The sequence below is a fragment of the Aquarana catesbeiana genome, linkage group LG12 (genome assembly GCF_042186555.1).
Source record: "Aquarana catesbeiana isolate 2022-GZ linkage group LG12, ASM4218655v1, whole genome shotgun sequence".
Taxonomy (NCBI): Eukaryota; Metazoa; Chordata; class Amphibia; order Anura; family Ranidae; genus Aquarana; species Aquarana catesbeiana.
Genome location: NC_133335.1, coordinates 39963029 through 39985233, shown reverse-complemented (window position 1 = coordinate 39985233; position 22205 = coordinate 39963029). Strand labels below are relative to the sequence as shown.

At 43.5% G+C, this 22205-nt stretch overlaps 1 protein-coding gene across 2 annotated transcripts in view; it reads left to right on the top strand.

Annotated features, from left to right (window-relative positions):
* CRHR1 (corticotropin releasing hormone receptor 1) overlaps positions 1-22205 on the top strand; it is a 327518-nt gene that overhangs the window by 284942 nt on the left and 20371 nt on the right. For both annotated transcript variants that reach the window (XM_073607633.1, XM_073607634.1), the window contains 2 exons: positions 905-1011; positions 19439-19559. In XM_073607633.1, the coding sequence (XP_073463734.1) occupies positions 905-1011; positions 19439-19559 (228 nt within the window). The remainder of the gene's footprint in view (positions 1-904; positions 1012-19438; positions 19560-22205) is intronic.

The following is a 22205-nucleotide window of genomic DNA, read 5'->3' as shown; positions in this document are numbered from 1 at the left end:
TGTGCCCACAAATAGAACTTTTCTTTGGTGGTATTTGATCACCTCGGTGCGATCTGCAGGGCATTACATTCAGTGAAGCACAGAGGAGACATGCAGGGTCTTTTAGAACCTAAACGCCTCATTAACCGCTTCAGCCCTGGAAAAGATTTTACCCCCTACCTGACCAGAGTACTTTTTGCGATTCAGCACTGCGTCGCTTTAACTGACAATTGCACAGTGGCGATCTGCGATTTTTATCTTGACTGCGACATTGTGGCGGACACATCGGACACTTTTGACACTATTTTGGGACCATTGTGCAAGCACAGGGAGAACTCTTTGCAGGTAGGGCTGTGGTTGGGATTCGAACCAGCGACCCTAGTGCTGCTAGGCAGAAGTGCTAACCACCTTGCCAACAAAATTGTTAAAAGTGGATATATCAGAAATTTTACAAGTTTGGTCCCTGTGCTTCAGTTCATTGACTTTAATAAGGCTGAGATGACGCTATCAGGCAGAAGGAAGCATTTTTTTCACCCTCTTCTTCCCCAGTGTTGAGATTACAACATTGTAACTGCACAAGGTAAGAGGCTACATCAGGGGCTGATCTGGGTCAGGCATTTGCGAACAAAGGGAAGAACTGCATAGGCATCAGAATATACATGATTGCCTCATCTCTGGGCCAGCATCTAAGTCCATGAAGTAGATGCTGAACCAGTATAATGTTTGAACAGAGATGGTTCCATCCATCTATGGAGAAAAGCCATTGTCTGGGCAAGTACTGTGGGAGGTTATATACTTAGCATACACTTAATATAAATAAATATATATATATATATATATATATATATATATATATATATATATATATATGATGTTAGGTCCACAGATGATAAAATATTTAATTGGCAATCTTTTTTCTTGGCAGAAAAAGAGCAAGGTACACTACCACATCGCCATCGTTATTAACTTTCTGGGACACTCCATCTCCTTGTGTGCACTGCTGGTGGCTTTTACTCTCTTCTTGAGATTGAGGTAAGGCTGCAGACAAAGTGCAAAAAATGCAAAATATTGACTTCACCTTTCTGTTTTTGACCAATTGTAATTAGAATTGTTTTTGGTAAAGTTTTGATTATGGATACTAAGGGTTCTTTTATGACAGGAGATAGTTACAGTGCCTTGAAAAACTATTTATACCCGTTAAAATTTTCCACATTTTGTCATGTTACAACCAAAAACGTAAATGTATTTTATTGGGATTTTATGTGGTAGACCAACACAAAGTGGCACATAATTGTAAAAATGTCTTTCAACATTTTTTACAAATAAATATGTGGTGTGCATTTGTATTCAGCCCCCTTTACTCTGATACCCCTAACTAAAATCTAGTGGAACCAATTGCCTTCAGAAGTCACCTAATTAGTAAATAGAGTTCAACTGTATGTAATTTAATCTCAGTATAAATACAGCTGTTCTGTGAAGCCCTCAGAAGTTTGCTGGCAAACCTTAGTGAACAAACAGCATCATGAATGCCAAGGAACACACTGGTCAGGGATAAAGTTTTGGAGAAGTTTAAAGCAGGGTTAGGTTACAAAAAAATATCCCAAGCTTTGAACATCTCACAGAGCACTGTTCAATCCATCAACTGAAAATGGAAAGAGTATGACACAACTGCAAACCTACCAAGACATGGCCGTCCACCTAAACTGACAGGCCGGGGAAGGAGAACATTAATCAGAGAAGCAGCAAAGAGGCCCATGGTAACTGGAGGAGCTGCAGAGATCCACAGCTCAGGTGGGAGAATCTGTTCACAGGTCAACTATTAGTCGTTCACTCCACAAATCTGGTCTTTATGGAAGAGTGGCACGAAGAAAGCCATTGTTGAAAGAAAGCCATAAGACGTTCCATTTGCAGTTTTCGAGAAGCCATGTGGGGGACACAGCAAACATGTGGAAGAAGATGCTCTGGTCAGATGAGACCAAAATTTAGGCCTAAAAGCAAAACGCTAAGTGTGACAGAAAACTAACACTGCTCATCACCCTGAACACACCATCCTCACCATGAAACATGGTGGTGGCAGCATCATGATATGGGGATGTTTTTCTTCAGCAGGGACAGGGAAGCTGGTCATAGTTGATTGGAAGGTGGATGGAGCCAAATGCAGGGCAATCTTAGAAGGAAACCTGTTATAGGGCGTACACACGGTCGGACTTTGTTCGGACATTCCGACAACAAAATCCTAGGATTTCTTCTGACGGATGTTGGCTCAAACTTGTCTTGCATACACACGGTCACACAAAGTTGTCGGAAAATCCGATCGTTCTAAACGCGGTGACGTAAAACATGTACGTCGGGACTATAAACGGGGCAGTGGCCAATAGCTTTCATCTCTTTATTTATTCTGAGCATGCGTGGCACTTTGTCCGTCGGATTTGTGTACACACGATCGGAATTTCCGACAACGGATTTTGTTGTCGGAAAATTTTATCTCCTGCTGTCCAACTTTGTGTGTCGGAAAATCCGATGGAAAATGTTCGATGGAGCCCACACACGGTCGGAATTTCTGACAACACGCTCCGATCAGACATTTTCCATCGGAAAATCCGACCGTGTGTACGGGGCATTAGTCTGCAAAAGACTTGAGATTGGGGTGGAGGTTCACCTTCCAGCATGACAACGACCCTAAACATACAGCCAAAGCTACAATGGAATGATTTAGATCAAAGCATATTCATGTCTTAGAATGGCCCAGTCAAAGTCCAGACTTAAATCCAATTGGGAATCTGTGGCAAGACTTGAAATTGCTGTTCACAGACGCTCTCCATCCAATCTGACAGAACTTGAGCTATTTTGCAAAGAAGAGTGGGCAAAAATTTCACTCTCTAGATGTGCAAAGCTGGTAGAGACATCCCCAAAAAGACTTGCAGCTATAATTGCAGTGAAAGGCGGTTCTACAAAGTATTGACTCAGGGGGGCTGAATACAAATACACGCCACACTTTTCACATATTTATTTGTAAAAAAAAATTGAAAACCATTTATCATTTTCCTTTCACTTCACAATTATGTGCCACTTTGTGTTGGTCTATCACAGGGGTAGGCAACTTTAGAGAGATGGAGATCTACAACACTGATTAAGTCAAAGATCACCGGGCACGGTGCCCTGTTGTTAGGGTCGGTTCACAGCAGAACGCAATGCCAGAAAGGTATGTTCCATGTGTGTTTCCTGCACCATGTTCAAAACACCCTGCCTTTGTGATCTACTGCGAGTGATGATACATTTTTACCCCAAATGTAGATCGCAAACGCAGTGGACACAAAAAAAGAGAGTGCAGGAGTGCTTTACATAATTGGTAAGGTTGAAAAAAGACACAAGTCCATCAACCTGTGTATGCGCTTTTATGTCAATATTACATTGTATATCATAAATGTTATGGTCGTTTAGGTGCCTATCTAATAGTATTTTTAAATTATCTATGCTCCCTGCTGAAACCACTGCTTGTGGAAGAGAATTCCACATTCTTATCGCTCTTACTGTAAAGAACCCTCTACGCAATTTCTGGTTAAATCGCTTTTCTTCTAATTATAGTGAATTTTTAAATGCCCTTTTGCTGAAAAGTTTTATCCCTATTGTGGGGTCACCAGTACGGTATTTGTACAACGAATAGGTTCAGTGCTCGTAATCTTTCCTCATAACTAAGATTCTCCAGACCCTTTATTAGCTTTGCTGCCCTTCTCTATACTCTCTCTCAATTTACAGCACATCCTTCCTGAGGACCGGAGCCCAGAACTGGACAGCATACTCCAGATGCGGCCGGACCAGAGTCTTGTAGAGTGGGAGAATTATTATTTTATCTCTGGAGTTAATTCCCTTTTTAATGCATGCCAACATTCCATTGACTTTGCTTGCAGCAGCTTGGCATTGCATGCCATTGCTGAGCCTGTCATCTACTAGGACCCCCAGGTCCTTTTCCATCCTAGATTCCCCGGAGATTCTCCCCCAGTGAAGATTGCATTCATATTTTTGCCACCTAAATGCATTATTTTACATTTTTCTACATTAAACCTCATGTGCCATGTAGTTGCCCACCCATTAATTTGTTCAGATCTTCTTGCAAGGTTTACACATCCTTCGGAGAAGCTATTGCTCTGCTTAGCTTAGTATCGTCCGCAAATACTGAGATTGAGCTGTTTATCCCATCCTCCAGGTCATTTATGAATAAATTAAATAGGATTGGTCCCAGGACAGAACCCTGGGGGACCCCGCTTTCCACATTGGACCATTCCGAGTACTCCCCATTTATCACTACCCTCTGAACTTGCCCTTGTAGCCAGTTTTCAATCCATGTACTCACCCTTTGGTCCATGCCGACAAACCTCATCCCCTCCAAGAGCTTGCATACTATTGATGTTAGACTAACTGGCCTGTAGTTCCCAGGTATATATCTTGGTCCTTTTTTAAATATTGGTGCTACATTAACTTTTCTCCAATCAGCTGGTACCATACCAGTCAGTAGACTGTTCATAAAAATTAGAAACAACGGTCTAGCAATTACTTGTTCCTTAAGGATCCTCGGGTGCAAGCCATCTGGTCCCAGTGACTTATTTATGTCACGTTTTTCAAGTCTGTTTCTAATTTTATCCTCTGTTATCCATGAGAGTGCTTCCTGTGTCGTGTCATGAGGATAAACCTTGCAGTTTTGATTACTGAAACCCTTCATTTCCCTTGTGAAGACTGAGGAGAAGAATACATTCAAAACCTTCCCCACCTCACCATCCTTTGTAACCAGATTCCCTTCATCATTCTTTATGGGGCCAATATGATCTGTCCTCCCTTACGCTCAGAATGCAGGGTTCAGGAGTGCATTACGCTCAGAATGCAGGAATCAGGAGTGCGTTACGCTCAGTATGCAGGGTTTGGGAGTGCGTTACGCTCAGAATGCAGGGTTTGGGAGTGCGTTGCATTCAGAATGCAGGGATCAGGAGTGAGTTATTCTCATAATGCAGGGACCAGGAGTGCGTGGCGCTCAAAATGCAGGGATCAGGAGTGTGTTGCGCTCAGAATACAGGAATCAAGAGTGCGTTGCGTTGAGAATGCAGGGATTAGGAGTTTGTTGCATTCAGAATGCAGGGATCTGGAGTGTGTTGCGCTCAGAATGCATGGATCAGGGATGCGTTATGCTCAGAATGCAGGGATCAGCAGTGCGTTATTCTCAGACAACAGGGGTCAGAGGTGCGTTGTGCTCAGAATGCAGCGATCAGGAGTGCATTATGCTCAGAATGCAGGGATCAGGAGTGCATTGTGCTCCGAATGCAGGGATCAGGAGGACGTTACGCTCAGAATGCAGGGATCAGGGATGTGTTACATTCAGAATGCAGGGATCAGGAGTGCGTTGCGCTCAGAATGCAGAGATAAGGAGTGGGTTGTGCTCAGAATGCAGGGATCAGGCGTGCAATATTCTCAGAATGCAGGGATCAGGAGTGCGTTGCGCTCAGAATGCAGGGATCAGGAGTGCGTTGTGCTCAGAATGCAGGGATCAGGAGTATGTTATTCTCATAATGCAGGGATCAGGAGTGTGTGGCACTCAGAATGCAGGGATCAGGAGTGCGTTGCGCTCAGAATACAGGGATCAGGAGTGCGTTGCATTGAGAATGCAGGGATCAGGAATGTGTTGCGTTCAGAATGCAGGGATCTGGGATTCGTTACGCTCAGAATGCTGGGATTAGGAGTGCGTTATTCTCAGAATGCAGGGATCAGGAGTGCGTTGTGCTCTGAATGCAGGGATCGGGAGTGGATTACACTCAGAATGCAGGGATCAGGAGTGAATTACGCTCAGAATGCAGGAATCAGGAGGGTGTTATGCTCAGAATGCAGAGATCAGGGATGTGTTAGGCTCAGAGAGCAGGGATCAGGAGTGCGTTGTGCTCAGAATGCAGGGATAAGGAGTGCGTTGTGCTCAGAATGAAGGGATCAGGTGTGCAATATTCTCAGAATGCAGGGATCAGGAGTGCATTGTGCTCAGAATGCAGGGATCAGGAGTGCGTTGTGCTCAGAATGCAGGGATAAGGTGTGAATTACTTTCTGAATGCAGGGATCTGGAGTGCTTACCCACTCCATCCTACCTGTGCACACAGGGGACCGAGAGGCAGCAAAGTTCTGGATAGGGGGCGGGAGCAGGAGCTGGCAGAGTGACTTTTCATATTAACAAGCTGGTGATTGGTTGCTTAGGACTAGGGGCGGCCAGTCCATTAAGGGTGCACTGGCGCTGCCCTCTCTCTCCAGCCACCTCCTCTATGACTAATGGATAGATTCATGCATAGCAGGAATCTATCCATGGCCGCTGCTGCTAGCCCCTATTCAGGCGTCCGGCCTCTTTTTGGACGCCAGGTGCCTGAATTACAACGGCAGGGGTGGTTTTTTAAGCACCTGGTTAGAGCCATAGTCTCTAATAGGTTTCAAAAAAGGTGGACTTGGAGCGCAGAGCATTGCACTTGCAGTCCACCCAGATGTGTTAGAAAAGCAAATTAATATTTGCTTTTCTAACACTGAACCGCCTCTCTGCCCTTTAGGTAGCGCAGGTCTAATACCCATTACCTGATTGGCTGAAGGCACAGGAGCTTCGTTTGGACGCCTAGCAGAACGGAAGAAGAAAGGAGGGGGAGAATGAGGGACACAGGAGCCATCCCACAGCTTGTCGCCGTCACCCGCTGCCTGACCTGCCACTAAGATGGTGTAAGTGCCGGGCAGACAGCGGTCGAGCGTGGGTCACAGTGGCGGCATTTGATGGGCACAAGCGACGGCATTTGATGGGCACAAGTGACGGCATATGATGGGCACAATCAGCTGCATATGATGGGCACAATCAGGGACATTTGATGGGCAAAAGGGGCGGCATTTGGGCACAAGTGGCTGCATATGATGGGCACAGTGGCTGCATTTGATAGGGCACAAGTGGCTGCATATGATGGGCACAAGTGGCTGCAAATGATGGGCATGGTGGCTGCATTTGATGGGGCACAGGTGGCTGCATATGAAGGGCACAAGTGGCTGCATATGATGGGCACAATGGCTGCATATGATGGGCACAGTGGTTGCATTTGATGGGCACAATGGCTGCAATTGATGACACAGTGGCTGCATTTGATGGGCACAATGGCTACAATTGATGGCACAGTGGCTGTATTTGATGGGCACATCGGCTGCATTTGATGGGCACAGTGAGGCTGCAATTGATGGGGGGGGGGGTTTTCAGTATTTTTCAGTTTGTTTGCCCCCCCCAAAAAAAAAGTTAACTTAAACAAACAGGAAGTTCCCCGTGGGGTTTTCAGGCAGCCATTTGACAGTCGCAGACAGTATTTTATAAAAATTAATTATTTTTATTTTTAATTAGACAAAGGACAAATGAACAATACCATATTAAAGTTAAAACATGAGCTCTGGTTTACAAAATACGTGAGACTACTAGAAAAAGGAAAAATGAATGGACGAGGATAATAAAATAAAATTATGTCAACTTGTTGTATTAAAATTATGGTGATACCGTCCAATGTACAGGAGAAAAAAAGCCCCAAGCCCCAATCATGCTATAACTTAAAAAGTTAACTTGGCCAGCCCCTCCCCCCGCCCTCCGTCCTGAGCTTTGCTGGCTATGGCTCCCCGCTGTTAACTCATGACAGCGGCAGGGGCAGAGGCGGGGGGGAGAGAGAGGAGGACCGAAGCCGCCGCAAGGGAGGCTGAGGGCAGAGAGAGAAGGTGGGGGTCGGCGGTGTAGATCCGTTCCGGGTCTACCTGTCACCTACCCACGGTCGTCAGGTAGCCCGCGATCGACGGGTTGCCGACCCCGGGTCTATCACATAAAATCCTGATAAAATACATTTACAGTTTTGGTTGTAACATGACAAAATGTGGAAAATGTCATGGGGTAAGAATACTTTTTCAAGCCACTGTATATACCCCTGTAAAACACGTAGACAGGGGTTGATTTTAAATACATTTTGATATGTATAATTGTTTTAACCTGTTGTATCAATAAATTTTGTGTAATTTTTAAATTATGTTGTGTAGTCTTTGGGCATGTAAAAATGTTCACTTTCAAAGATTAAAAAAGTATAATGTATTATATCATAGGATGTGGTGTCCATGTGTTAGAGGAGCAATGATCAGGCAAGCACCAAACTGTGTCCCTGTCCCTGTCCTGCTTCTTCTTGTGTAGGACAACTGCCCACCCATGATTGTATTATGTATATTGTGTCATATTACTGGCCATAGGCCATCAGGGATCAGGAGTGTGTTGCGTTCAGAATGCAGGGATCAGGAGTGCATTGCGTTCAGAATACAGGGATCAGGAGTGCGTTGCGTTAAGAATGCAGGGATCAGGAGGGCATTGCGTTCAGAATACAGGGATCAGGAGTGCGTTGCGTTAAGAATGCAGGGATCAGGAGGGCGTTATGCTCAGAATGCAGGGATCAGGGATGTGTTACGCTCAGAATGCAGGGATCAGGCATGCAAAATTCTCAGAATGGTCAGGGGTCAGGAGTGGTTCCCGGTCTACCTGTCACCTACCCATGGTCGACAGGTAGCCCGCAATTGACGGGTTGCTGACTCCGGGTCTATGACATTAAATCCCAATAAAATACATTTACGGTTTTGGTTGTAACATGACAAAATGTGGAAAATTTCAAGGGGTAAGAATACTTTTCCAAGGCACTGTATATAACCCTGTAAAACACATAGACAGGGGTTGATTTTAAATACATTTTGATCTGTATAATTGTTTTAACCTGTTTCAATAAATTTGTGTAATTTTTAAATTATGTTGTATAGTCCTTGGGCACCTAAAAATGTCCACTTTCAAAGATTAAAAAAATATGATGTATTATAACTTAGGATGTGGTGTAAGAGGGGCAATGATCAGGCAAGTATAAGCACCAAACTGTGCAAGTCTCTGTCCTGCTTCTTCTTGGATAGGACAACTGCCCACCCATGGTTGTATTATACATATTGTGTCATACTACTGGCCTTAGGCCCACTCACAACATTCCAGGCCTGAGGCCTTAATATTTGAGAATAAAGGAATGTCCACACATAAAATTAATTTTTTGCACTTTACTGTAACTTCACCAAAATTTCCATGAAATCTGACATCACATTTGTGATATTATCAGAATCCTTTGTAGCAGAATGCCACACATAGAAGTAGACATTCTTTTGCTGTCATTTCTGCACATACTTTATCTTTTAAGCCATCTTCCTTCTACACCTCAATTTCTCTCCTTGAGAGCACGACAGGGCTGAGACCACTTTTCCATGTATACTACATCCACAGCATTAAGCTTCCACCACCTTGTTCAGGATCTGCAGCTGAAGGTCAGGGGGGAACAAGGTGCCCTTTTTAGTATACCAGTATTTCTCTCTTTGTCCCTTTCATGGCTCTGCCCAGCCAGGCACGCTCCCAGGCGGCGCACTCTTTCCTAGACTTCCACCATCACTCACAGAAGAGGACTCTTTCCTGGCCTTCCGTGGTCTGTACCACCTTGCCTGGGACTTCAGCCCTGCTAAGGGCCCTTTAGAGCAATACTGCAGGAGACTACATCTTATCAGTTCTGTGGTGTCTGTCTCCCGTGTCCTGTCTCCCTAGGGCCCTCCCACACTGGCATTTATGTGGGCACTAACCCAACCCATTACAGCACTTAAAGAGGAGTTCCGCCCTCCCCTTTTAAAAATTAAAAGTCAGCAGCTACACATACTATAGCTGCTGACTTTTAACATTAGGATACATAGCTGTCCTGGAGTCCAGTGATGTCGGCACTGCAGCCGATGTTTACATCGGCTGTTCGGGTGCTGCTGCCACCATTGCTGTTAAGAGAACCCGGCAGTGTAGCCTTTTGGCTTCATGGCTGGGTTCCTACTGTGCATACGCGAAGCACTCTACACTCCCTCATTGGCCCGGCAGAAGGGGAGGGAGGAGAGAGGAGGAGGGGTTGCCGAGCGGCTGGCGTACTTCGCCGGGGCCCCGGTCTCCCAGGAAGTAGGGGTAGGGTACCTGTAAAAAACAGATACCCCCTCCCCCCTGAAAGGTGCCAAATGTGGCACTGGAGTGGGGGCGGAATCAGATAGGCGGAAGTTGCACTTTTTGGTGGCACTCCGCTTTAAGGAGGGATTGCTCTAAAAGGAGACCTAACACTCAACTCAACTTTCCCTTTACCATACTATACTGGAAACAGAGCCATCTAGTGGCAGATAAGCTACTAGATAAGCTACTAATCACCTACCAACACATGAACAGTATATTACCCAGCAAAATTGGGGAGCTAAAATAGTTTTAGTAACATTCTAATAGCCATACATGAGCTGCGCAACTTGACTTAAGCTCAAAGTTGAGTGGTGCAATATATGGTATACAGTTGTGACCTGTATCTTACACAGGGCTATGGTCCCTCTCCCTGTCCCCATGTAACATTACTGGGTGCCTGAACAGCCAAGTGCCTGCAGTTTCATGTAGGAAGAATGGGGGTGAGTCATTTGTTCCCCAGAAGTGCTGGATTATCTTGGTATATAATAGTATCTCGGTCTCAGGGATATTTTCATGCCTTTTGCCCGTTTAATAGGCTAGGTATACAAAGGCAATTTTATATTGATCTGACATACATTTATTAGGCATTTCTGAAGAATTTGGAACACAGTGTTTGAATTGCTTCTTATGTAATAATATACTTGTGCATCTATAACTGCCTTTGCCTTGCATTGTATTGGTTTGCTTTTTTCTGTACAAGGCAATGTGAATGCATCTGCACGGCACCTTAAGCGAATCTCCGATGTGACCTCAAATGTAAGCCATTATTCCCTGAAAGTACTTGAAAGTGTGCTGTCTTTAGCTTCTTTGATTTGTGAATCTGAAACTCATACACACAAAGCCTAAAAAATACAACAAAGAATATGATGTAGTAAGAAATATACTTTATACTTATGAGAACATAAATTTAGCACATTGAATTGTGCATTGTCTGTATTTCACACATAAAAGTATAATTAAAACATTTAAAACATTTAAAACACTCAGAGCAATATATATATATATATATATATATATATATATATATATATATATATATATATGATATAAAAAGTCTACACACCTGTGTTAAAATGTCAGGTTTCTGTGATGTAAAAAAATTAGACAAATATAAATAATTTCTGAACTTTTTCCAGCTTTAATGTGACCTATAAACTGTACAACTCAATTGGAAAACAAACTGAAATCTTTTAGGGGGGGAAGTAAAAATAAAAAACTAAAATAATGTGGTTGCATAAGTGTGCACACCCTCTTATAATTGGGGATGTAGCTGTGTTCAGAATTAAGCAATCACATTCAAACTCATGTTAAATATGAGTTAGTACACACCTCCCATCATTTAAAGTGCCTCTGCTTAACCCCAAATAAAGTTCAGCTGTTCTAGTAGGTCTTTCCTGACATTTTCTTAGTCGCATCCTACAGCAAAAGCCATGGTCCCCAGAGAGCTTCCAAAGCATCAGAGGGATCTCATTGTTAAAAGGTATCGGTCAGGAGAAGGGTACAAAAGAATTTCCAAGGCATTAGGTATACCATGGAACACAGTGAAGACAGTCATCATCAAGTGGAGAAAATATGGCACAACAGTGACACTACCAAGAACTGGACATCCCTCCAAAATCGATGAAAAGACAAGAAGAAAACTGGTCAGGGAGGCTGCCAAGAGGCCTACAGCAACATTAAAGGAGCTGCAGGAATATCTGACAAGTACTGGCTGTGTGGTACATGTGACAATCTCCTGTATTCTTCATATGTCTGGGCTATGGGGTAGAATGGCAAGACAGAAGCCTTTTCTTATGAAGAAAAACATCCGAGCCTGGCTAAATTTTGCAAAAACACATCTGAAGTCTCCCAAAAGCGTGTGGGAACATATGTTATGGTCTGATGAAACCAAGGTTGAACTTTTTGGCCATAATTCCAAAAAATATGTTTGGTGCAAAAACACTGCACATCACCAAAGGATCACCATACCCAACGTGAAGCATGGTGGTGGCAGCATCATGCTTTGTGGCTGTTTTTCTTCAGCTGGAAAAGGGGCCCTAGTCAAGGTAGAGGGAATTATGAACAGTTCCAAATACCAGTCAATATTGGCACAAAACCTTCAGGCTTCTGCTAGAAAGCTGGACGTCAAGAGGAACTTCATCTTTTAGTATGGCAACGACCCAAAGGATACATCCAAATCAACAAGGGAATGGCTCCACCAGAAGAAGATTAAAGTTTTGGAATGACCCAGCCAAAGCTCAGACCTGAATCCGATTGAAAATCTGTGGGGTGTTCTGAAGAGGGCTGTGCACAGGAAATTACCTTGCGATGTGACAGATTTGGAGTGTTTTTGCAAAGAGGAGTGGACAAATTTTGCCAAGTCAACAAAGTATTACTGTAAGGGTAATAGAACAGAGAATGTGTAGAATGTAGGACTTTAAAGGTACATTATATGCATGAAAACACTATTATGTAAAATTATACAAATATTTATTGAAAAAGCAGTTTAAAAAAAAGCTTGGGAGCTCATGCTGAACACGGACGCCGTCACTAGATCACCACTAGCCACTCTTGCGCTCCGGTTGGAGTTTATGGGCTGACTATCCTCCGATACACTTCTACCTTCTACTTTTATGTTCTTTCCCAGCTGTGTGGACTGGTATGAGTTGCAGTCCCACATACAGCGGTGAGATATCTTTAAGAAATTATGGGATAGCCATGACAGTTTGGGAGTTTCGCATTTACGTGTTTATGTACCCCCTTTCTGTGCCTTTGGTCCGCATGAGCTCCTAATATAGACATTTGGTTGTTTTTATTGGATAAGGATATATATTGCAGATACCATCACCTTTTCCTATTTTGGATGGCTTATTAACTACAAAATACACATCCCTCCCTACGGGTGATCTGGCATTTCCTCTGGACTGTCTTGGCAGTAAACTCTAGGTGGGTCCCCCTCTCCCCCCCTGCACACCTCTGATACTGCGTTTTCCCTGGAACTCACTTTTGAGGTTGAACATAACATGTGTATTGTCATTCAGTAATCAAATTTCCTCGTCCATTTCCTGATGAAGCCTTCCCGGCGAAACATGTTGAAATTTTTGGACGTGGCTGTGTTTAGCTTCATGTGATTACAGTTCTTTTTCATTTTGTCAATGCTTGGTAATGGATGTTTACCTCTGACTATGATTGTAAACTGTACTCATTTTTCCTCTTGTTTTTTTTTAAACTTCTTTTTCAATAAATATTTGTATAATTTTACTTAATAGTGTTTTCATGCATATGATGTACCTTTAAAGTCCTACATTCTACACATTCTCTGTTCTATTATCTTTTAGGGATGTTGGTACAATTATTATTCTCTGTGTCTATGGAAAACTGATCTCTACCCAATTCTTTTGCTATATTACTGTAAGGGTGTGCACACTTATGCAACCATATTATTTTAGTTTTTTATTTTTACTTCCCTTCACCTAAAAGATTTCAGTTTGTTGCTCAATTGAGTTGTACAGTTTATAGGTCAGATTAAAGGCAGAGGCATAACTAGAACCTTCAGGGCCCCAGTGCAAGAAACCTTGGAGGGCCCCCCTGCCCCCCCCCCTTCATTTCATTGGTCCCAAGCACTTTTCTCTGGTTCCATGGCCCTTCCCACTGATCCCAGGGCCATTTACTCCTTTATTATGGTTCTGTAGTGGGACCCTTTCATGTGTTCTACAGTGGGCCCCCTTCCTACAATCTTGGGCCCACCTCACGGTGGCAGAAAACAATAGACATGTCACCAGCACACCGGGGAACTCCATATAAGGGTCCAACACAATGGCAGAACTACCAGGGTTGCAAAGGTCACACTCAGCCTACTCTTGAAGTCATGCCCCTGCTATTGATAGCGCTGGTCTGGTGTCTCTGTCTCCATGGCAGTGGCGGCAGTCTATTAGGACCCAGTGCTGGTTACATTATGGGGTTGATGGATGCATGTGGGGGAGGGCTGGCACTATTGGTTGTAGATCGCTGAGCCCTCTACCGGTCACCTAGCAGCAGTACTGCTGCATAGACTTCTCTATTGTCATGCCGATTGGGATGTGACTCAGGTGATGCGCCCAGTCGGAACTAATAAACACAGTATTTATAAGAATCGAGAGTACAATCACCTATATATCAACCATATGTTCTGCAACCATGTGGACTCCATGCCAGTAAGGTGGGGGCTCTGGTCAATAAACTCACGATCACATTTAACATTAGATCTGACTGGGAGTATCACCTGGATCGCATCCCGATGAGCATGTCAGAGAATGCTATGCAGTGCCACCACTGCTAAGCGTCCTGCAGGGAGCTCAGCTGTCTACAACCAATTGTGCTTGCGCATGCGCCCATCAACCGCATAAAGTAATCAGCACTGGGTCCCAATGCGCTGCCACCATTGCCATGGAGACAGAGACCAGCGCTGTCAATAGCAGGGACAGCAACTCTGGTTGTTCAGCCACTGGTCGCAGTGGGAAGATTCCCCCATCCACCTGGAAAGTGTAGGCGGGGGAATTGGATTATATTTTTTTTTTTTTTCAGTGTAATGCCCAAGGAAAAAAAAAGCAATTAATGTACAGAGCAGGGGAGAGAGACAAATATCAGAGAGAAAGGGACAGTTCAGTGATCAAAGTGTAATGCTGGCCATACACTATACGAAAAATCAATTTTTGAAAAACGAACATTCGGCCGTGAGCGCAAACGATAGTGCCATCATGTAAAACGCTCAGTGGACATAAATTAATGCATTTTTTGTTCATTTTTAAAAAAAACCTAGTGCAGACAGTTCAGACAGGAAACACATTAACCTCTCAATTTATCGTTCGATCGGCAGAAAATTTCCAAACTTGTCCTTCGTTTTTTCGGCTCAATATACAGTATATACACCTGTATATGTATGTATCTGTGTAGCAATAACCCCCAGAGGGGCTGCTGGAAATAAATTGGTCTCCCTTACCTATTCAGAGAATGCCAGTCCTGGTAGCCCTTGTGCAAACTGGAGAAACTGGACAAAACGTAGCCTCAGTCTAGGGGTATCTTCAGAAGTTTTATTGCAGATCTTGAACATAAGCAGGAAGCTAATCCATGCACCCGGCACCTAATCTACATGCAGGGCAATGGACGCATGGATTCCAATGGGGTTTTTTTTTTTTTTTAGAAGCACATGATTAGAGCCTATATTAGAGGCTATAAATGGCTTAAAAAAAGAGTAGGCTCGGGGGGCAGAGCACTGCACCCTTAGCCAACCCAGCTGTGTGACAATAGCAAATTAATATTCACTATTGTCTTCCTGGTTCTCCTCCTGGCCAATCAGGAAAATCAGGAAGCGGCTCCTGGGACCCGATTGGCCAGGTGGGGAAGCGCTCATATCGGAGGAGAAGAAGTAGAGGAGGAGACGCAAGGGAAGCCGCCGTGAAGCCAAAGAGGAGGAGACGCCACCCGCCCTTTAGAGAAAGCACTGCCTGCGACCTAGATGCGGGGCTGGTGACCAACCAATGGAGGGGAGGTGCGGGTGATCCATCCGACCGACCAGGGGGAGAGACGGGGGGGTTCAGATGACCTGACTGATTGGGGGTGAAAAATTATAGCACCAGCCGCCACTGATGGGGCAGCTGTTTCAGGTGGACCACATGTGGACTTGACAAAGGGCAGAAATGTCAAGACTAGTTTCCCTATGTTTACAGATGTACCACCTTTTAGTTTTGTATTAAGTGAGGAAGAGATAGAGCCTCTGAAAATCCTCCCCACTGGTGAGGTCCACCCCTATATTTACTAATAATCATTGTCACTGAGATAGAAAGTGAGGGGACATCCAAATTGTAGAGAAAAGGCCATTGGCACTCCATTAAAATTAAACCCAGTAGTAACCTTATTGTTGTGGGCACAAAGTTCCTGCCTGCCACCTTATCCTCTGATACATTTCTTTTACCCAAAAACTAGGCTTAAAGAGATTCTAAAGGTTGAAGGTCTTTTTACCTTCATGCATGCTATGCATGAAGGTTAAAAACCTTCAGTTGCAGCTCCCCCAGCTCACCCTAAATACTGATCTCTTTCCAGAGATGTGCACGAAAGCAGCTGCTTTCCCGGCTCTCTGTCTTCTCATTGGCTCAGAGACAGCAGCAGGAACCATTTGCTCCGACTGCTCCCATTTACAGCTAGTGAGGAGGGAGCAGGGGGTGAGGCTGAGGCCCAATCTGTATGTCTTGTGAACACATAGAACAGGGCTCGGGAGCGAGCATGCATGATTTCCAACATAGCAAGCAGCTTTCCATGGGGGTACTCAGCAGGGGGTAGGAACCAGAAGCACAGCGGGGGGAATCAAGAAGAGGAGGATCAGGGCTGCTCTGTACAAAACCAGGTAAGTATAAGGTTTTTTTTTTTCATTTCTACACTTAAGCTCAGTTTTTCAATGAAACTAGTCAAATTAAACTTTGAGTCTGCCTGTCGAAAAACAACACCTACACTGAAGTTAAAGTGATTGTAAAGGTTTTTCTTTTTTTTTATATATATATATATATATAAAATAACAAACATGTCATACTTACCTGCTCTGTGCAAGGGTTTTGCACAGAGCAGACTTGATCCTCCTCTTCTAGGGTGCTCCGGCAGCACTCCTAGCTCCTCCTATTCATCAGGTGCCCCCACAGAGATCCGCTTTCCATGGGGGCACCCATGCAATCACGCTCATGAGTTCCGCTGCTGCGTCCATTGACACAGACAGCAGGACTCGGCCCCTGCCCCCCCTGGCTCCCATGTCACTGGATTTGATTGACAGCAGCAGGAGCCAATGGCTCAATCTATCCAATGACCCGAGACAGAGGCTGGGCTCGTGCACATCACTGGAACGATCGGGTTCAGGTAAGAAAAAGGGAGGACTCCGGGGGGCAGTTGCAACACAGAAGGTTTTTCACCTTAATGCATACAATGCATTAAGGTGAAAAACCTTGAGACTTTCCAACCACTTTAATGGAGTGCTGCCAGCATTTCTCCTTATGCCCTGTACACACGACCAGTTTTGCTGTCCGAATAAACTCTGAAGGTTTTTGCGACGGAGTTCTGACGGAATTCTGCTCAAGTCTTGCATAGACACGGTCACACCAAATTCCGACCTTCCAGAACGCGGTGACGTACAACACGTACGGCAGGACTAGAAAACGGAAGTTCAATAGCCACTAGCCAATAGTTTCCGTCTCGTACTTGCTTCAGAGCATGCATCGTTTTTGGTGTGTCGGAACAGCATACAGACGAACGTTTTTGGTAATTTGTTCCGTCGGAAAAATATAGAACATGTTCTCTATCTAAGTCCATCTGAATTTTCGACTGAAGAAGTCCGATGGGGCATACACACGGTCGGAATATACGATGAAAAACTCCCATCTGACTCTTTCTGTTGGAAATTCCGCTCGTGTGTATGCAGCATTAGGGTTTACTATTGGTTGGGGCATAGCACATTGATCCAAATTTTAGCGTTGTCCCCAGAGCAAGAAGTGAGTATAAGTCATTCAATTTTCCAGTGACCACTGTCCAGGGTGGGAATTACCCTCACATTGGGACGATTTCCCTTTTATTTCCCGGAAATTGTAAGGAAATCTTTGCCAAAAATAGAACCAGTAAAAAATAACTTGATAATGATTTTAACCGTTCCCTATTAAAACGGAAAAAAAAAGTTTTCACTATGCATACATTTTAAGGCCATAAGAACAGATCTGATCTGTAAAACTTTATACTGTGGGTTTTTTTCAGATCTACTTTGAACTAAAAAGGCAAAGCAGCTCTTAGCACTTCAGCAGACTTGAAGCTGCTTTGATTATGGAAAGGAATCCTGTGTTAGTTGACGCTAGAAAGCCCCTGTTATTTACACATGTGCTGTTGGTAAGAGTCTTTAAATAGCTGACCATGTCGTGGATAAGGCATTTGTACACTTTAACATCTATAAAATGCAGTATTGTGTACACCATTAAGATTCATTTCAGTATGGAAGGTGCTATCATCAATGCTATCGAACAGCTAGGGAAACAATTATGATACCACCTGAACTTCCTGAAAGTAGTGTAATTGCTGCAATTTAAGTGTAGAACATTGTAGATAAACTCACCAGTTATCTGTCTCATCATTGATTTCTGTGTGTTAGATCGGCATTGCTTGCAAAATATTAATTGTGAAAAAATATTTACTAAAACATTTAGCTTCAATGCATCAGTGTAACAGGATTTGTTTTTTTAGTTTTTAGATATTGTAGGGAATGTGTCTCTCTGTCTGTCTTCACTGGTCCTGGTGATGACCACTGCCTCTTGTACAGAATGTGATGAGACATCAAAAATGTTACAGATGTCACCAGAGTCAGAGGTGAGGAAAGTTCCTCTAAGTGGATCACCTATGCCTATGAAAATCTTTTATTCATTTGGGAGAGATGTCCTGTTTCCTGTTGTGTTCCTTTGGAGAGGAAGTGAAGAAAAATCTACCTACTAGGACATAGGCTGCCATAAATATTTTGATAGGGGTTTTGCCTCTAGACTTACTCTAGAAACTAAAAAAAAACATGTTGGCTTTATATACCCATTAAGCAGTTTATCCTTACTGAGATACAGAATTGATTTTGAAAATGATTGGTTCTGTATTTTAGACCAGAACAAAGCTTCTAGTTGGGTCTTGAGTACAACCAGTTTTGCACTATGATTTAATATAGTCTTGTAAACAATTAAATGCAAAATTTGTATTTGGGACGTAAAATAATTGTGTCGTTGTTTTAAGAGACCTGCTAGGGCAGTGTAGCAGAGTGTCTCAAAGGAAGCCTGGAAAAGTCCTGTTTGGGGTTTACACATCTCCCAGGCTTCTCTCATACACTTTTAGAGTTCAGGTTTTACACCTCACCCTTTTGGCATTCAGGATCACTTGAAACTCAGTCAGTGCTCTTGAGCCTGGGGGAAACAGACAAGTCCTGTCTGTTAAAGCTGGAAGGTTGGTGGAAAGTTGTCAGACTGTGTCTGTGGAGACTGATAAGCAATAGGCTTGGACAGCCTGATAGTCAGGTTTTTTGATTGTGTGGTTAGTGCCGGGACACGACTAGGATTTTGTTTTGTGAAGTTTTTGAACTCTTTCTGTCCGCATCACTGTACAGGACTTGTAAATAGCACAAATAAACATACCACTGTTTGCAACTATGTCACTGGACTGGTATCTGTGCCTGAAAGTTTGCTCACCCCTGGGAGTTCTGTAACTGCTACCCATCCCCAGATCACAGCAGAAATGGGGGAAAATAGGCACGCACCAAGAAGACATCCTTAAATGTTGCGTGCATGCAAAAGTGAAATTCAATAATTACCAGTCTTTAAAGCTGTCCCCTTTAGCATTCTTGCATGTAAGCTCATAACTCCATTATCTCTCTTGCAGGAGCATTCGGTGCTTGCGCAACATAATTCACTGGAACCTCATCACGGCCTTTATTCTGCGGAACATCACTTGGTTTGTAATGCAGCTTACATTGAGCCAAGAGGCCCATGACAGCAATGTGGTAGGTGCCCCTGACCTCAATGGCTGTAAACCCCTTTGTGAATTTTACATCTGTACATAGGTGTGCACATGTCTTTTTCCTCACTGTCTGTGTCTCTGAGTAAGTCACAGTGCTTAGTTATCACAATATGTTCTTGTGTATGATAACGCAATAAGCTCTTTTAACTTAATTTCTGCCTGCCTTGATTTTTTATTTTTTTCAGTGGTGCAGTCTGACAGATCAGTGCCATTGTAATATACCGCACATTGTCTCAGCATTCTCTGCATCTGAGTCAGCAGTTTGCTGTGTGTATATCAATTCTTTGCAAAGGTGGCAGCAGCAGAGTCTCTGTCCCAGCACTCTAGTACAGACTACCTGCAGAGGCTCCCAGACTTGGTCATCACTTTGCAGGAGAGCTTTGTGAGATCTCTAAAAGACATAAGAAAGAGAGAAAAAAGATAGAAAGTTTCAGAATTGTAGAAATAGGCAGGCTTGCAGAGTGTCAAAAATGACTTACATCTGTAAGGTTGCTACAAGCTTTAAAAGAGGACCTGAACCATAGAAGTGTGCCCAAAAAGACAATCAGAGAAAATAGAACTAGTCACCAGTATTGCCTCTGGTCTCCCTGCAGCTGACCTTTCCCCCATTAATGACTTTACTATGCCACGTTCAGCACTGTGTTGTGGCGGCCTCCTTAAGTTGGCCATACATGGACTGAAATTCGTCTGGTTCAGCAGGGACCAGCCAAATTTTGATCCATGTATGGGTTGGTTGGTTATACACAAGTCAATTTATTGATCAACTTATGTACAACCAGCCTCCTGGCTTTTTCCCAAACGATGAGTGCAGCTGGCTATAGCCCAGAACATTAATCACCATATTCTTATTCTGACAACAGGGAAGGCTACCCACTATAAGAATACAATACCACAGCGTGAAGGACTCCCCGATCCACCTCAAGTGTGTGGATGGGGAAATAGGCTAATTTTTTCCCCTTCACCCTGTTGAAAGAAAAAATGAAACATGTATGGCCTACCTTAGTACGGGCTTTGCTTCCTTATCTAAGGACTGATGATGGAATATTCAAGAAGCAGCCAAAGAGGTTCAGGAAGCATATATGTATCTGAAAGCTTAATGAAGCAGGGAGATCCTTGCACTGCAGGTCCTTGGGAACAGCTTTCTCTCTAGCAAGGAGAACAGTAATGATATCTCCATTTCTCACTTCAGATCTGCCAGCCAGTATTTCCCAGTCAGCAGATATACAGCTATGAGGTTGTAACGACAGGAGGTGCACTGCTATTTTTCAGGTAAAAATTAAGGCAGGAGGTAACTCTATCAGGCTATTGTTTAGGCATAAGTAACATTTTGAGATCCCTAAAAGATAGTAAATCTTACTTTTTGATTTCAGGGTGTTCAAACATTTGATTCCATAGTTTGATAAAATTACAAAACACCACAAGGAGATTGAATTTAAATTGTTCCAGTTGAACCCAGTAAAAAAAAAAATCTGGATTGCTTTTAACAAAATTGCAGTTGTTTTTTTCCTTCCTGTACTAAAACTATCAATTTATTACTCAGCTTCAACTTTGCAGTCTGTTGAAATGGACATAAATCCTTATCATCTATTAGTATGTTTAGGAATTGAGTAGCGTGGGAAATAACTGGTTTAGAATATTTCTCTACACATACCTTTACTCTGAGACAGATGCTGGTAGGGACTGTTCAGGACCCTTGCACTTTGAGTGCTTTGGTGACAGTAGTTAATGCATCAACACAATCTAAAATCTAGGCAGGAGTGTAACCATGTCCGTGGAAGTATTGCAAGTTTGAGGGTTTCACTCTTATGCCTCGTAACACGATCGGACATTCTGACAACAAAATCCATGATTATTTTCCGACGGATGTTGGCTCAAATACACACAGTCACACAAAGTTGGTCGAAAATTCCGAACATCAAGAACGTAGTGACGTACAACGCGTACGACGAGCCGAGAGAAATGAAGATCAATAGCCAGTGCTGCTCTTCTGCTTGATTCCGAGCATGCGTGGCACTTTGTGCGTCGGAATTGTGTACACGCGATCGGAATTTACACGAGCGGATTTTGTTGTTGGAAAATTTGAGAACCAGATCTCAAATTTTGTGCGACGGACATTCTGATGGAAAAAATATGGTCGTAATTTCCGACAAAAAGCTCCCATCGAACATTTTCCGTCTGAAAATTTGACCGCGTGTAAGGGGCATTATGCCCTGTACACAGGATTGGACATTCCGACAACAAAATCCATGGATTTTTTTCAACGGATGTTGGCTCAAACTTGTCTTGCATACACATGGTCCCACAAATCTTGTCGGAAATTCCAAACGTCAAAAACGCGGTGATGTACAACACGTACAATGAGCCGAGAAAAATGAAGTTCAATAGCCAGTGCTGCTCTTCTGCTTGGTTCCGAGCATGCGTGGAACTTTGTGCGTCGGAATTGTGTACACACAATCGGAATTTACGACAATGGATTTTGTTGTCGGAAAATTTGAGATACAGATCTCAAATTTTGTGTGACGGAAATTCCGATGGTAAAAGTCCAATGGAGCCTACACACGGTCGGAATTTCTGACAACAAGCTCCCATCGAACATTTTCCATCGGACAATCCGACCGTGTGTACGGGG